Here is a 17,893-nt window from a genome sequence, read left to right as displayed (position 1 = left end):
GCTCGCTGCGGTTGACGTCGTCGTGTCTCCAGTGTCACATGCGGGACACTTTTGGGCCGTTTAACGTTCACACTGGAGTCACATACAAGTCGCATTTAACTGGAAATGTGAACGACCTCGCAAAAACATCGGATTTCACAAAAAAATCGGAATTGAGCGTTAAGCCCTGCAGTCTGAACGCAGCCTTAGTCACTGAGCAGGTGCACGCAGAAGCTAAAACTTATTGTGCCGACTCTTAACTTCAACTACAGCACGTTAACGGACATTCATGTACAACAACAGACCTAAATAAAACAGACTTGTTAACACAGGACGAGCCTAATGTGTCTGGCTCACAGCGAGGACTTGTTAACAAAAATGCACTTGAATAAACCACTGCTGAACCAAACACAACCAAAGCAATAAATAAAATGGATTATTAAGTCTCCGTAACAAAATTCTCCTTAAAAGTGATTTTAGTCACTGACTTACATTGGAATATTGTGTCTCGTCTCTCTGTGGCTGCTGCTGTGGCCTTGTGATTTTGGTCTTAAATGTTGGTATGAACCCGCAACACAGGATGCTGTTTGACTCTGAGGGAGCCGCTAACCCAGGGGTGGGCAAACTACGGCCCTTTAAACCTTATAATCTGGCCCGCCGAACTGGAATAAATTACAATAATAAACCTTGTTGATGTTTTATTTGTCATGCATTTCTGGCATTTCCCAGTAGATGGCGCACTATATATACGTTGAGGTGCGGTGTATTATGTTGGCCGCAATGCTTTATGGGTAAGTGTTCTTACAGGAGTTATTCGGATCATGAGTGAAGTAGTTGGTGTTCAAGATATAAGGCTGCACTGCTTCTGCTTTAAAGGTTGTATGGAGGATTTTTTTTAGTTTCAAACTGTCAGTGAAAGATTAAAATACCATTACAGAGACGCAGCAGCTTTGTAATTATGATGACCAAAAAAAAAAAGAATGAAAATCTATCAACTGTGGACGTGTTGAGGCCAGATAAACATCAGCCAATAGAAAACGAGGCTCCCTCATTTTCTATTGGCTGTTAGGTTGTCAATCAAACTCCCTAGTATAACTGACTCGTCGGAGCGCGGGGATTACGTGGTTTACGCAGTGGTTCTTAGAGGCTTTTTCGAACTGTCGCTTCCTCGCATTTCGCACAAAGTTTGTCGCGACGGCGGACGAGAATCCACGACCGGTTCGCCGCAAAAGAAAGTCCGTTTTTGAGGTCGCTGAAAGAAGAAGAGAAGTGGAAAAGTAGCAAAGCCAAACTGAGGTGATTCTTGGAGATCTCGTCCAGCGATGGCGCGACCGAAGCAGACGAAGGGTCTAAAAACTGACGCGTCGGTCGCTGAATTACTTCTAGACAGGAAACTTCAACAGTAATTCTGAATGCGCACAAGGACTGTCGCTGTATTTCTCTTCCCTTAAAAAAATCCTCTATACAACCTTTAACACATTATGTCCTGTCTTTTGTCCGACCCTTCACTCAAATTTTAGGACCCTATGTGGCCCGCGAGTCGAAAAGTTTGCCCGCCCCTGCGCTAACCTGTCTGCATCGTGTCGGTGTCTTGTGGGATTTCTGTCTCTCCCGGGCACAGGGCAGGTTCTGTCGCTCAGGTATAGATTTATATCGGCTGTTGGGGTTTGAGACATTTCTTCTCGCTGCATTTTATGCATGTGGTTGTTGAGACGTGTCCCGCTCACCAGTGTTGATTTGGCATCGTGACTTGTTTTGGCACACGGAGATGAACGGTTTTGTCTCTCTGACAGCAGCGCTCGTTTGTGTTGCTAGCGCAGGAGCAGCACAGACAGCGGCGCACTCGCAGACGACGAGCACATCCACTGTGTTGATAAACACGGCACATGTTGGTTCAAGCGTCATTACGTTTGTTAAACGAGAGGAGTCAGAGAGCGATAGAAGCTTCTAACATTCAGTCTCTTTGAGAGCGAGAGAGAGCGAGGAAAACAAACAAGTATGCAAACAGAATTTATCGCGGCCGGAAAAGTTATCGAGCTCGTTAAAAGTTAACGTACGATTAATTGATTTATTGATTATTGTTACAGGCCTATCGATAGGCCTAGTTTCAAAAGACTTGAAAAGATCGACTTTGTCAATAGACACATCCCACTGGGAAAACAAACATGGCAGTTTGATGGTCAGTTTTGCATTGTGCGATGACCGGAAGTCCGAAATTCGTGATGCATGTATTCTCTTAAAAGTAATTTTGAATTTTTTTATTGTAGCTCATTGCAGCGACAGTTCCATAATTTAACTCGTTCTCGTTCTCTTGTTTCTTCCATGTGTCCTGTTGAACACACATGTGCCTCTTAGATTATTTTTACTTTCTGAGTGAACATCGCCTCCAAAGAACCAGCCTGAAACGTTCATTATCACGAGAGCGATCGAAAACTGCTCTTTCTAAACATGTGCGGTGAAAGAGCCTTATACTGTGTTTGCAGATAGCGTCGGTAGTTACAGATGTCTCTGAGCCCCTGCTGTAGTCTAATTCTTATTTACACTCTCCACAGTGGGGCTGCTGACTCATTCTCTTCATTAAGTTCCAGCAGGGGGCTTATGCACAATCTCCAAACACAAAACAAATATATATCTCAGAATACACGAGCGGGGTGGCCATCTCTCTCTCTCTCTCTCTCTCTTTCAGGCTTTTCATTTTAGTGTAAGACAAAACAACAGCAGGAAAAGACGGGAATGATCTTATTTAATTATTCCACAAATCTAAATTAGTTATTTTAAAGTCCAGCTGGTTGTGATTTAAGAATTTGTGCGACCAAACAACAAGTTTACAGGAGTTAAAGGCCCTTCATTGCCGCTTGCAGGTGTAACTGGCTCTTTTGGAGACAGACACGAGCTGTGAGTGCGGCCTCGTCTCTTCCAGTGTTGTGTAACAGTTTGGTGAAATATTTGGATCATATTTCTTGTTTTATTTCTCCTGTCAGGTAAAAACTCCCAGCCAAACGTGCGTGTGTGAAGAGACGTGTACCAGACCAACTTTATTTATAAAGCACTTTAAAAACTTTACAGTCAGCCAAAGTGCTGTACACAAACACAGGACAGACAATAGAAGAAAATATATGATACACATACAATACAACCATTAAAAACATAAAAAAACAGCAAAATACTCGACAAGAACTATACATGTCACTTATTAAAAGCCAGTGAAAAAAGATACGTTTTTAAGAGTGATTTAAAAACAGGTACAGACTCGGCCTCTAATCACTAATGGCAACTGGTTCCAGAGCCGAGGGGCAGAATCAGAAAACGCACGGTCCCCACGAAGTTTAGCTTTTGGGACGGCGAGCTGGAGTCTGCAGACCTGAGAGTGCGAGAGGAGACATAAGGGTGGATCAAGTCAGTGAGGCAGGAGGGCGCTGGGCCGTGCAAACACTTAAAAGTGAATAAAATCATTTTAAAATCAACTCTAAAAGACACTGGGAGCCAATGAAGCGAAGCTAAAGCAGGTGAGACGCTCTCGTGTTTCCGGGTTTCAGTTAAAAGTCGAGCTGCTGAGTTTTGGACCCGTTGCAACCGGGAAAGTGCATTTTGGCCGACACCAACATCAAGTGCATTACAGTGATCCAACCTAGTCGTCACAAACGCATGTTTGACAAAATAGGCTTAATTTTGGCCAGTTGTCTTAGCTGGAAAAAAATAGCTTTTACAACAGCACTAATTTGGTGATCAAGTTTTAGATCTGGGTCCATTTTGACCCCTAAATTTGTAACAACTGGCTTCACTAAATGGTTTAATGAACCCAGAACAGAAGAAGAAGAATTTAGGGAGCTAGGGCCAAAAACCATAACCTGTGATTAATACGTGTTCATTCGTGGATGATGTGTTCATTTTAACGCATTTACGCTGACAGTCCTACAAAAAGTACCACTCGAGGCCTGTCCACACGACAACATTTTTTGGTCAAAACGGTGAAGTTTGTGTTCGTTTTGGTCTTTCGTCCACACGGAGTCGGAGTTTCAGGTGGTGGTGAAAACGGTGTTTTTTGAGAACGGGTTCCAGAGCGCAGAAATCTGAGGACGCCGGCGCTGTGTTGTCGTGCGGACGAGCAAACCGCAGCTTTTGGAAAACGATGACGTCGCGACCCCGTCACCGTCAGGGTCCAACGATGCAGCGACGTCCGCAGCCCTCGAACGAGCCTTCGTGGACCGCAAGAGAGTTACCGAAATGTGACAGGTGTAGCCGCTCCAACAATCGAGACACGCTGTTAACACTAACACCAACAACACGCACCTCACAGATTACACCCACGGATCAATAATAAAAATGACACATGAGTAATTAAACTGTTGGATTTTGAGACCAAGTTATTCCAATAATTCTCACCCAAATCTTATGGCTAAAAACAAAAACTTATGTTTAACTTTAGCAAAACAAAATGGCGATATTTCTGGGATACATCTAAAATTGACTAAATGACCTTAAAGTTAAAAAAAAAAAACGGTGATGAGATCTGCATTATTAAATATTATTATCATCGTTAACAGCGCCACATACAGGTGTGTTATATGTATTACATCGTTTTCACTCAGTGCTCTGTTGTCGTCCGGACGTGAAGATTTACTGATCCGACACGTGTGTGGACTAGGGGTGTGCAAAAATATTGAAATATCGATATATCGTATCGCTTAATGTGATGATACAGTATCGATATCGTGGGCTGCTGTATCGATATATCACCAAGAGTATTTTTTGGTTTATTTTACAAAATTATTTTGTTACAGCTACAGTTTTGATGCTTGTTTAGAGGAAGGAAACTTTTTTTTTTTAATATATATATATATATAACTTTGTTTTTATTGGTTTTAAGTAACATTTCAAAACATACAAAAACAATATAAAATCAAAAACAATGTAACAACAGTCTGGAGTTACAGGTTCTTATTTAAAAATGCATTTGGTATTGACATTTTTATGTACTATGTTGTTTTACTGGTGTCATTGAGTGCGTATACATGCACATCAATAACCCGGTTATGATCGGGTTTTTTGAGTATCCCGGTTTCTTCATGGTGCATGTAAACGCAGTAACCCGGTTATGGCAGTATCCCGGTTATTAGAAACCGAGTTACTGTAGCTGGTTTATTCCGATAGTAACCGGGATACTTGTGTCATGTAAACGCAGTATCCCGGTTACTGCAACATAAAGTTGAGTCACATGCGTCCAAAAGACACTTTCCAGCCTTTCACCACAACAGTAGTGACATAAATAAATTGACCAACATAAATAAAGTGACCAAACGAGTGAAATGACTGTAAAATAAAGAGCTGCGCTAAACCTGCACACGTACAATCTGCACTCGTACGACCTGCACTCGTGTGACGCTGAAAAACTAAAACATGAACTATCTCCTATACTCTATACGCACGGAACACACTTACCATCATCAGCACCTCTTCTGTCACAGAAATAACACACATAATCCACAGAGTCGTGTCATTTAGTCCAAAAGAAACTGATCGCATCAGCGGCGCAAGGAGCGAGTTGTTTTTATCGCCGCTAACAGTTTATGCTAATTAGCCTACGGTCTTAAGTTTCGTTTCTGTAAAACGTAAACAAATGTGATCAGAGCTGAATTATCTGATCAAACGGGCTGATGTGTCTATAGTGTTTATGGTTTATATGTTGTAAAGTTGAGTTTATTTATGCAGAAGATTTTAATGAAGAATCTGCACAGTGGATTGTGGGAGATCTCGTAGCTCCTTAGCTTCTTATGCTAAAGGAGCTCACGGTTTGTATTTTTCCTGGTTTATGAAATTGATTTAAGTTAATTTTTGCGCCTGCGCATTTGTAAGATTATGTCAAGAAACCGGGATACTCCATTTGATCATGTATACGTGGATATGAGTATCCCGGTTTCTCAGTGCGCATGTAAACGCAGTAACACGAATACTGACAGAACCGGGATATGGCTAATAACCGGGTTATTGATGTGCATGTATACGCACTCATTGATGAATACATTCCATTTTTCCCATTGCTCATCGTATTTGTCCCTTTCAGTTTAAGATTATATGTTATTCTTTCCATAATCCTGATCCAGTCTTGTTGTGCAGGTGGATCTGGTTGTAACTAACTCTTTGTAATTCCCTTTTTAGATGCAGCTAAAACAATTTTTGTCAAATACATGTCCTCCTTCCTTATTACACCAGAAGGAAACTTTTTTATGTGACACATTTGACATTTGATGAATAAAATGTTTGTGTTTCATATGAACTTTGCACAAAAAGTGGTTTAACGAAGACTTTTAGTGTCACAGACATGATTTTGCCTTTATTTTTATTGAACTGTATCGAATCGATTTGAAATATATCGTACTGAATCGAAAGCGCACTGTATCGAGATATGTATCGTATCGTGGCCTGCGTATCGAGATATGTATCGTATTGGCAACTTCTCAATGATACCGAGCCCTAGTGTGGACGCAAATTTTTTCAACCCGCAAGAAAAAAAATCCAGGAGAGTTGTCACGTGGACGTAGCCTCAAAGTACCAGTTATTTTCTAACACATTTCTGTAACCATTTAGATCACAATTTTATACAAAACTTTATCACTTAACCTTTATAAAACAGTGTAGTGGTTTTAACTCTTTCCCCCCTGGACTTGTACTAGGAACAACCCAGACATATGTTACTAGTTCTGCCCATAGAGCATAACTGCATAAAAGAAAACAGACTTCCACGAGTGATTATAAATGATTTTTACACTCATGAACTTAATTGTAACACAGACATATTTGTATCTCTGGAAACTTTAGACTCTGAACTCTTCATTTCTGGATGTTTAAATGTGATTCAACTCATTTACAGGTTTATAACAGCTCACTGAAAATGAGAGTTTACCTGGTCAGGTGCAAAATCGAAAACAAAAAACTACATTCAGCATCTTATATCTGCATGTTCTGAGTACTGTATTCATAAAAAAATAAAAAAATATACTTTGTCAAAGTATTTAAACAGATTTCATATCACCAGATACAGTATAGCCAAGTGTGCACCTGTTTTTACCTGTTGTACACCTGTGTGCACCCAATAAATTTTTTTCCATTTAGCTTATTCAACTAATTTAGCTTATTCAACTCATTTAGCTTATTATAATATAATAATATAATAATAAAACTCTTCCCTGTCAGTGTGAGTCCAGTATTTGTCATCTTGGCTATTTTCTCGTGTGCAGAGCTCCGCATAAGCGTTTTTTCTGTAGCGATTCTGTTATACATCGCATCTTGGAAAAAAAGACTGAAATATTTTAAAGGACTCGCCTGAGCAACATCCAGATTTCAGGGCAATTTTGGTTCATAATCGAGTATAAAGCTCAGATAGTTTGTTCGGATCTCGCAGGACTCCACACAGACGCATCAGCGGCGTTCTCATCTTCTCCCCGAAAGTCCGTCGCTGTCGCTGTTTTCCACTTTATAATCAACTTCAACATCATCACTTTGAAATCAATAAAAGTCACTTTCTCTAAACTTATCCATAAAATACGTCCACTCCTCATTATTTCTAAAACTGTGCGCTGCGATCTTTCCATTGCACGTGTTTCGTGTTGTGTTTTTTCCGGAAGCTACAATCGTCACTATTTCGATTAACTTCGGAAAAAATCAGCGAAAACATATCCTTGAATCCTATTGGTCAGTGTAGTGTGGGTTGTAGTGGCTCCACCTATCACAGTCTCTGTTTAAATGTGAAAAATCGAACTATTTCTAAAGGTCGTCAAATCTCGTCTTTAGTGAAACAGCGGAGGTGTCAAAAGTCGTCATTAAGGAAACAGGGGGGTCGTCAAATGTCGTCTTCATGGGGGAAAGAGTTAAACTGCACTCCACATGTTCTGAGCTCGGACCAATCAGAGCAGGAGACGCAGCGCCATCAAGTGGAACGTAACGCAGTAAAAGTAGTACTGTATAGGGATGGGATGCAACAATAACTGATATAATATCAAATCGACACTGGTCTCATGATTCAATAAAGGTGATCGTTCAATCGTCCTTCCATGTGCGCTGTGTTGTCATTTGTTTTGAAAAACTGTTCTCACGGCGTCCTCTTCAGATGCAGGAGAAAACCGCTCCATAGGGACTTACTAGGAGCGTAACGATATCCAAGTCTCACAATACGATATCGTCACGGTATGAACCTCACGGTACGATGTTTATTGTGATATTGTGGGAAAGCTCATGATTAGAGATGTAACAATATCCAAATTTCTCAGTACGATATTTTCACGATGTACATCTCATGGTACGATATTTATTGCAATATTTTGTGGAGGCTAAACAGCTAAAACTGTTAATATTAGAGCCCGACCGATATGGATTTTGTTGTGGCCGATATGAAACCGATATAATGGGAGTTGGAGCTGCCGATATAATCGCCGATATATTTAGTGATGTAAAATTCACTGTAAATCTTGAATTGTTTAAAAAACTTAGGTTTGGCTCTAGTGGATTCTAAATTGGGTTTATTTAGGCAACATTTATTGTTGTTCTGCCTCTTTACATCATATTTACATACAGTAGATTGGCCTAATGGCATTTTTGCATCACAAAAATATACTACTACTAGTGATGGGTATTCCAGTTTTTTTTTTGGAGAACCGGCTCTTTTGGCTCGGCTCACTAAAGCAGCTGGCTCTTTTGGCTCCCAAGCGACTCTTGAGATTGTTTTGTTGCAAGCAGGACTAAACCAAAACTGAACCAGGACTGAAAAAGGACTAAACCAGGACTAAAACAGATTTAAACCATGTGTAAAACAGGACTAAACCAGAACTTAAAGGTTGTATAGAGGATTTTTTTAAGGAAAGAGAAATCCAGCGACAGTCCTTGACACCACCTTCCTCCTCCACAGGTCCCTCTAGAAATAATTTAGAGACCAACACCTCAGTTTTTAGACCCTTTGTCTGCTTCAGTCGCACAATCACTGAAAGGAATCTCCAAGAATCACCTCAGTTCGTCTTCGCTCCTTTTCTCCTTCTCTTCGTCTTTCAGCGACCTCAAAAAACGACTTTCTTTTGCGGCGAACTGGTGGTCGATTCTCCTCCGACATTGCAACAAACTTTATGCGAACTGCGAGAGAGCCACAATTAGAAAAAGCCTCTAAGAACTGCTGCATAGTTACCTTAGAAACGTAAGGAGTTTGATTGGCGACCTAACAGCCAATAGAAAATGAGGCAGCCTCGTTTTCTATTGGCTGATGTTTATCTGGCCTCAACACGTCCACAGTTGATAGATTTTCTTTCTTTTTTTTTTTGGTCATCATAATTACAAAGCTGCTGCGTCTCTGTAATGGTGTTTTAAACTTTCATTGACAATTTGAAACAAACAAAAAATCCTCCATACAACCTTTAACCAGGACTGAGCGTCGGGACTCGGTTTCTATCTTTCTCCTTCACTCGAGCCCAAGATTAGTCCTGGTTTATTCATTTTATGCTGAACTGCAGCCAAATATGCACTTTTTTTTTTATCCTATGCACACGCAGATTTCTGAAAGTTTCGTTTTCAGCCGCTGCTGCTGTCAAACTACGGGTCTACATGCGGCATGAAGAGAAAAAGTGAGAAAAAGAGAAAACACGGCTCCCAATAAGAAACATGCTCCCGTTGTTCGCTTCAAAGAGCCGGATCTAAGAGCCGCTTCGATCGCGACCGACCCGTAACTCCTAGCTAGTAAATAAACTACCGCTATTAGCCTTTAGCCGACTGAAAAGTAAAAGTATGTTTTTATTATTGTGTGAAACCTGCTGAAAAGTCTGAGGGGGGTATTTTTAACAAACTAAAATATACAAATAAAAACAAAGAGAGAAAAACTACTGATTGATTCACAACTCTGCACAAATCTGAATCAAAATCAGTACATTTAAAGCTTTGTTAGATCTCAAAATCTACATGAAACACTTTTACTTCTTACTCTTAAAGTACATTTTTAAGCATGCACTTGAATACTTTTAGTTAAATCAGTTTTTCTCACCTGACATGAGCTGGGCGAAGGGTTCCGGGCAGGTGGAGGGGATGGGGAGAGTGAGTTTGTTGACGGCGACTCCGTAGGCCACAGCCAGACCGTCGATGCCTCTGTACGGCGCCTCTCCGGTCAACAGCTCCCAAAGCAGAACACCGTAACTGTGAGAAGAAAACAGGGATCAGTTTAGATCAGAAGTTACTTTTATGTAGAAGCAAGACGATGTTTTGGAAGAGTTTTCATGCCGGATGCCCTTTGGTTCAGCCCCATAAGTGTGAAAAAGACACATTTGTTTATGTTTTACAGACACTAAACTTAAAACCACATGACTCATTTGCATAAACTATAAGTGCTGAAAAAATAGGACAATAAAAAATATTATAAACTGTAGGGACGAGACACGATTTCGACAGGACAAGAAAAGATACGAGATTGTGTTGACGAGATGAGACTTTCTTAATATCGACATTTCAAGATTCAGTTTCCATTTTTGACCTGACAGTTTATTTATTTGATTTCATAGTTTTGTTTCCGTTCTAGTGCTGCTTTTTGAAACTGTAAGGCTACGTTCAGACTGCAGGGCTTAACGCTCAATTCGGATTTTTTGGTGAAATCCGATGTTTTTGCGAGGTCGTTCACATTTCCAATTAAATGTGACTTGTATGTGACTCCAGTGTGAACATTAAACGGCCCAAAAGTGTCCCGCATGTGACACTGGAGACACGACGACGTCAACCGCAGCGAGCGTCTCTGTGTTTACGGAAGTTGTCCAAACATGGACGCAGCATCGAGCACCTGGAGATTTTAAAGTTCCTCTCGTACCGGAGCCAGAACATGAACAACTTACTTGTTTTAAGGAGGAGATTGAGAAGGAGAAGGACGAGGTTTTTGGTCGTGGTGTTTTGTGGTTCAGTCCGTTGAAAGGAACGTGTGGATGTGGAGACGGAGCCAAGAGTGGTGAGTGGTGATGTGCTTCACTTCAGTGACACAGAGTTCATTAACAATTTTCGCCTACTTCAGCGCAGAATAGTGACGTTTGTGGCTTGTTGATGACGTGTAGGTGGATGAATGCACTTTGGCCGTTCAGACTGAAGTCACATGTCAAAAGATCAGATATGTATCAGTTTCAGGAGCACATATCCAAGGCTGTGTTCAGACTGCAGCCTGAAGTGACCCAAATCAGATTTTTTAGCCTCTATGTTCCTGTATCTGATCTTTTAATGACAGTCTGAACGACACAGATCCGATTTTTTCAAATGTGACCCAGGACACTTGGATATGTGCTCCTGAAACTGATACATATCTGATCTTTTGACATGTGACTTCAGTCTGAACGGCCAAAGTGCATTCATCCACCTACACGTTATCAACAAGACACAAGTCACTATCTCACACTCACCACTCTTGGCTCCGTCTCCACATCCACACGTTCCTTTCAACGGACGTCGCTGCCGCTGTCCCACAAAACACCACGACCAAAAACCTCGTCCTTCTCCTTCTCAATCTCCTCCTTAAAACAAGTAAGTTGTTCATGTTCTGGCTCCGGTACGAGAGGAACTTTAAAATCTCCAGGTGCTCGATGCTGCGTCCCTGTTTGGACAACTTCTGTAAACACAGAGACGCTCGCTGCGGTTGACGTCGTCGTGTCTCCAGTGTCACATGTGGGACACTTTCAGGCCGTTTAATGTTCACACTGGAGTCACATACAAGTCACATTTAATTGGAAATGTGAACGACCTCGCAAAAACATCGGATTTCACAAAAAAATCAGAATTGAGCGTTAAGCCCTGCAGTCTGAACGTAGCCCAAGTGTCCTGGGTCACATTTGAAAAAGTCGGATCTGTGTGGTTCAGACTGTCATTAAAAGATCAGATACAGGAACATAGAGGCCAAAAAATCAGATTTGGGTCACTTCATGCTGCAGTCTGAACGCAGCCTAAGAGATGGAACTCACCAATACCTGACCCGTTTTTCTCTAGTTTAAACGTAAACACTTGGATTTTTCCTCTCGTGTGCGCGATCTTGTGTCAGTTTCGTCTCGCGAGATCTTGTCCCATCGCTAATAAACTGTGACGCGAAGAATAATATTTAGTTATTAAAATATACTGAAAATGTATTACGTGACATATTCCGTTTCCTGGTCCAATCAGAGCACTGCATTCTGAGCACTTCAAATACTTTTACATCAAGTTGCGTCATATTATGGTGTAAAAAACAAACACAAACATAATCGTTGGCCTTGGTCCACAATGGGACTAAGGACGGAAATAAGCTTTGGCTGCGATCCTGCATATTTACAACAACATGTTTGTCTCTTGCATTATCCTGTCTTTTAATATCTATTGTCCCTTTAGTAAATAAATACAATACAACTACAAGTGCACTGTTTGTTACACATTAAGAACAGTTTTCGGTGTAACGGGGTATAAAGTAAAGTTATAAAGTAAAGTTACAACGTGTTACAGTAACATCATTTACTTTTTCCCGCTAAAAATAATGTAAAGTGCTACTACTGAAAATTTGGTTTGGTTTTTCAATTCAACTTTACTTTTCTGTGTACGTGGGCAGAGTGAGGACGATCTGCCCCGGTGGACAACAGGGGGCCCCGTCCACGAGAGGGCGACATTTTTTGTCATTAAATTGAGCCAAAATCATGTAGAAATGTGTTTTGTGAATATTTTTTTCACTGAATGTTGTCACCACATGTGTTCTTTGCATTTGGAATGTATTTGTAGACAGCTTATCCAATCCACTGAGGATCTGAGGAAATTTATAATTTTTCAAAATTTTCTATCACAAAATGAAGGTTACCGACACTAAAATGGCCACATTTTTTTTTTTCGCGATATTTCCGGAAGAGCAGACCCTCCAATTATTGGTCCTCAGGGTCACAGTTAACAAAAATAACACAAATAAAAAGTATGGCAGGAGATGTTAGGTTCAACCCATTTTCTAGAGCACAGGTGTCAAACATAAGGCCCGGGGGCCAGATCCGGCCCTCCAAGACCTTAAAATGTGGCCCTGGGCTGATTTTCTACTAAAATATTTTTAATTATATTTTCTATTAAAATCTTGTTAATTTTCTGTGGTGTTTGTCACAGCAGCGTCTCCAGCGTCTCTGTACGTGGCCCCTCCCACCAGAGCAGCACAAATGAAGACTTGTCTCTTTCCAAACGCTCTTAAAGGACGATCGTTTTGACTGTTGACCGTGACACCCTCATCAGAAAAATGTCCAACATGAGAAAAGTGGAGCCGAGTGCAGGATTTTACAACAAAAATGGACTTATTCCTATTTGCAGACAAGTTATTTTTAAAACATTGTGTTGAAATTTTATTTTTCTTAAAGTTTCAGGTTGTTCATGATATTATAATATTTTGTAAAAGAAAGAGTTCATCAATTAAAAAAGATTTCTGTAATAGATTTGTGTTTTCTCTGCACAAATATTTGAATTTATTGTTATTTTTGGGGTTTATATGACATGAGTTTTCTGATCCGGCCCCTTTGGGATCAAAGTCGGTTGGATACGACCCCCGGAACAAAATGAGTTTGACACCCCTGGTCTAGAGCTTTTGAGACTTTGGCTCCCTGACTACTTGTGAAGAACCGGTCACACCAAGCAGTCGTCCCCTCACCCGCCAAGTTAAATCCCCCGGACAGACTGCGTGGACCCACCCGTTTACCTGATTTCACATGAACTTTCTCTTCAAAGTTCTTTTCAACTTTCCCTTACGATACTTCGACTATCGGTCTCGTGCTGATATTTAACCTTAGATTGGTGACTTTTTGGTGGTCAACTCCAACGTAACAAGTTTCTTTCCATAGAGGGTAACAGAAGGGATTATTTTTGTAATGTAATGTAAAGTATAAGATAAGACATGCCTTTATTAGTTCCACAGTAGGGAAATTCCAGTGTTGCAACGCTCAATTCAAGAACAGCAGGAAAATGGTAACATGCAATAAAACAAGATCATAGATAATGGCTTAAAAATGATTTAAAATAGACTTAAAAATAGACTCTAATGTAACACACTGTTTCGGTGGAGCAAAAATATAAAGTACCAATAAAAAAGTGCAAAATAAAATAAGTAACGAGCAAACAGAACTTTTTTACTTAACTTTTTTTTTTACTTTAACTTCCTCAACACTGATTAAGAAACTAACATTAGAGAATGAAGTAAGTAGTGAGCAATAGCCGAGTTCTGGTAAAAGCTGGTGAAATGTAAGTATATGGGCCCAGTCAAGCAGAAGTAAACAACAAGGCCAAAAATACAAGTTAATTCATCTGATATAAAAATGTATTGAACAGATACATATGTACTCTAGTTTATGAAACTGTTCACCTTTTTTCTGGACCATTTTTGGTTGTAAAGTTACATGTTTTAAACAGACCATGTATGAAACATGGAACAACAATTATTTCCCAAATTTCAAAGACCTGAAAATCATGTAAATAAATGGATGTATTTCATCATATCTTGTGTTATTCCATCTTTGAACTGTTGATGAAGGTTCATGATTTTAAAAAAAAAAAAAAAATTTTAAAATGATAAAAATTTGCTTGGAAGGACTGACATATTTTATAGAAATAGTTTCCTTTCATTTTGAAGTAATATTAAAGTATTCAGAAGAAAAAAGTTGACAAATGATGTAAAATCCTGCACCTTCTCTACTTGTTTGTACAATTTTCCCTCCGTTACTTTTCCCTCCGTTACCATGACCTTTATTAATAAAAAAATCACATGAGTCAAAAAGTAAGAGGTTTTTCAACCTAATCTTGTACCATATGGTAGAAAACTATATGAAGCAAATATTCAAACCAGTTTGTTAAGGATATGTAAGTGAGAACCAAGAGTTATCACTGTTTGGATTTATTGCCCAAAAAGTGCTGCATATTTCATTCCCTCCGTTACCGACATGAGTTTTTAAATTTTTTGTCAACAACTTGGAAGAATATCACAGGTTTAACTTGACCCTGTTGGAGTGTAACTCTTTCCTACATTCTGATACTTTACTTATTTCAATAGTTCCTCTAGTTTCTGAATAAGACATTTGAATGTCAAAAATCTGCCCCTGTTTCCCTCCGTTACTGTTTGACTGAACCCATAAGTGCTTTTTAAATGCTGAACAAATCACAAATTACAATATCGAAAGATAAACAACTTACACGGTAAATAGATTGAAAACTCCATTTGCGTGACAGGCTGCTTTAAAAGACACACTACGTAACTTTTTGGTTGGTTTTTAGTCCGTCACTGCTTGTTTCTCTGGATTGGGTTCAGTCAAGTGGTACGAGAAATTGTACAAACAAGAGAAGGTGCAATTTTACATAATTTGTCAACTTTTTCTTCTGAATACTTTAATTATTACTTCAAAATGAAAGGAAACTATTTCTATAAAATATGTCAGTCCTTCCAAGCAAATTTTTATCATTTTAAATACTTTTTTTTTTTAAAAATCATGAACCTTCATCAACAGTTCAAAGATGGAATAACACAAGATAAGTGGGCGGCAGTAGCTCAGTTGGTGGAGCATTCGCCCACTGATCTGAAGTTTGGCTGGTGTGATTCCAGCTCCCACAGATGAATGCTGTTGTTGTGTCCTTGGGCAAGACACTTAACCCACCTTGCCCACAGTGTCTGCGTACACTGGTGTGTGAATGGGTGAGTGGTTCCTTGTTGTAAAGCACTGAGTGCCTTGAAGGTGGAAAAGCGCTATAGAAAAATGTGACCATTTACCAAGATATGATGAAATACATCCATTTATTGACATGATTTTCAGGTCTTTGAAATTTGGGAAATAATTGTTGTTCCATGTTTCATACATGGTCTGTTTAAAACATGTAACTTTACAACCAAAAATGGTACAGAAAAAAGGTGAACAGTTTCATAAACTAGAGTACATATGTATCTGTTCAATACATTTTTATATCAGATGCATTAACTTGTATTTTTGGCCTTGTTGTTTACTTCTGCTTGACTGAGCCCAGATGTCATTGGAATGTTCCACAGTGTGACATTAAACATCTCTACTTCACATTTATTCAATTACAGTTGGTTTTACAGCTCAAAAACCCCTAGAAACTCCACAGATCTGAGCTGTAACTCGGCCCGGTTTTTATACGTCGCACTTCGAAACAATCTCGACAAACAAAAAAATAAATATAAACTCTTCACCGTTAAAACTTTTTTTTTTTACTGTGAGAACCGAAGCCGCCGCCTCCTCCCCTTGCGCCGCGGTCGGGTTTATAATGTCTCGGTATTAGCTCCATTTCCTCTCCGTCCTCCGCCACACACACACACACACACCCCCCTCCCCGAGGCCCTGACACACACACACACACGGAGCCACGGAGCCACGGAGCCGCGGAGCCACAGAGCGCGGGGCCCTTCTCCTGCAGCTGCTCCCACTTCCACTGGAGCCGTTTGTGCACAGTCACCCGGGGCCGACGCTGTAATTAAAGAACTATATAAAAAAGGTTGCGGTTTTGGACTATCTACTTAAACTCTCCGAGCATGTGGGAGCTGGCGGTGTGGGGCGTCCGAGAAGCGGATGGTGCGCGCGGATTTTACAGGTTTTTCGAGAAAAGCTGCGTGTACCTGATTTTTACCGTTTTTAAAAATGTAAAACTCAAACGAAAGATTTTAAAAAGTTATATCGGGTTATTCGTTCTAAATCCGCGTGTCGTTCGTTCGTTCGTTTTTCAAAATAAAAGCAAAAATAAGAAAATGAAAAAGCAGCGGTTTTCTTCGTTATTTGTCTCCAAAACCGAAATGAAAAAAACGATAATGATTTGGGTTTTTTTTTTTCGATTTTGTGTTTAAGTTTTGCGCCGCATACGGACTGAACCAGGACTGAACCAGGACTGAACCAGGACTGAACCAGGACTTAACAAGGAGAGGAATAAACCAAGGACTAAACCAGGACTAAACAAGGACTAACCAGGACTGAACCAGGGACTGAACCAGGACTAAACCAGGACTAAACAGGACTGAAACCAGGACTAAACAAGGACTGACTAAACCAGGAAACAAGGTCTAAACCAGGAACTGAACCAAAACTGAACCAGGACTGAACCAGGACTGAACCAGGGCTGAACCAGGACTGAACCAGGACTGAACCAGGACTAAACCAGGACTGAGTGTTGGGACGGACTCAGAGTTGCGCCCGCATAAACTGGTCGGACAGACTGAGACCAGGACCAGACCAGGAACCAGACTACTACTACAACTAACTACAACTACTAACAACTACTACTACAACTACTACAACTACTGCTACAACTACTACACCTAACAAAGTACTACTACTACTACTACAACTACAACTTTAAGTACAACTACTACATCTACTACAACTACTACTACAACTACTACAACTACTGCTACAACTACTATAACTAGAAGTACAACTACTGTTACAACTACTACAACTATAAGTACAACTACTACAACTACTACTACTACACTACACTACACTACTACAACTACTACTACAACTACTGCTACAACTACTACAACTATAAGTACAACTACTACAACTACTACAACTATAAGTACAACTACTACAACTACTACAACTACTAGTACAAACTACTGCTATATACTACTACAACTAACTACTACAACTACTACTAACAACTACTACAACTATAAGTACAACTACTACAACTACTACAACTATACAACTACTACAACTACTACTACTACTACTACAACTACTACAACTACTACAACTACTACAACTATAAGTACAACTACTACAACTACTACAACTACTACTACAACTACTACAACTACTGCTACAACTACAGTAACACTACTACTACAACTACACTTTAAAACTACGACATCTACTACAACTACTACTACAACTACTGCTACAACTACTACTACAACTACTGTTACAAACTA

At 40.0% G+C, this 17,893-nt stretch overlaps 1 protein-coding gene across 1 annotated transcript in view; it reads right to left on the bottom strand.

The window, feature by feature from the left end:
- LOC110173792 (mitogen-activated protein kinase kinase kinase 11) overlaps positions 1-17,893 on the bottom strand; it is a 180,597-nt gene that overhangs the window by 53,561 nt on the left and 109,143 nt on the right. Inside the window, 1 exon segment of the mRNA XM_055156533.1 lies at positions 9,995-10,143. Coding sequence (XP_055012508.1) covers positions 9,995-10,143 — 149 coding nt within the window.

Source organism: Boleophthalmus pectinirostris, unplaced genomic scaffold (genome assembly GCF_026225935.1).
Source record: "Boleophthalmus pectinirostris isolate CB_2022bp ecotype Guang Dong unplaced genomic scaffold, ASM2622593v1 HiC_scaffold_20, whole genome shotgun sequence".
NCBI lineage: Eukaryota > Metazoa > Chordata > Actinopteri > Gobiiformes > Gobiidae > Boleophthalmus > Boleophthalmus pectinirostris.
This window is presented reverse-complemented; position numbering and strand designations above follow the sequence as displayed.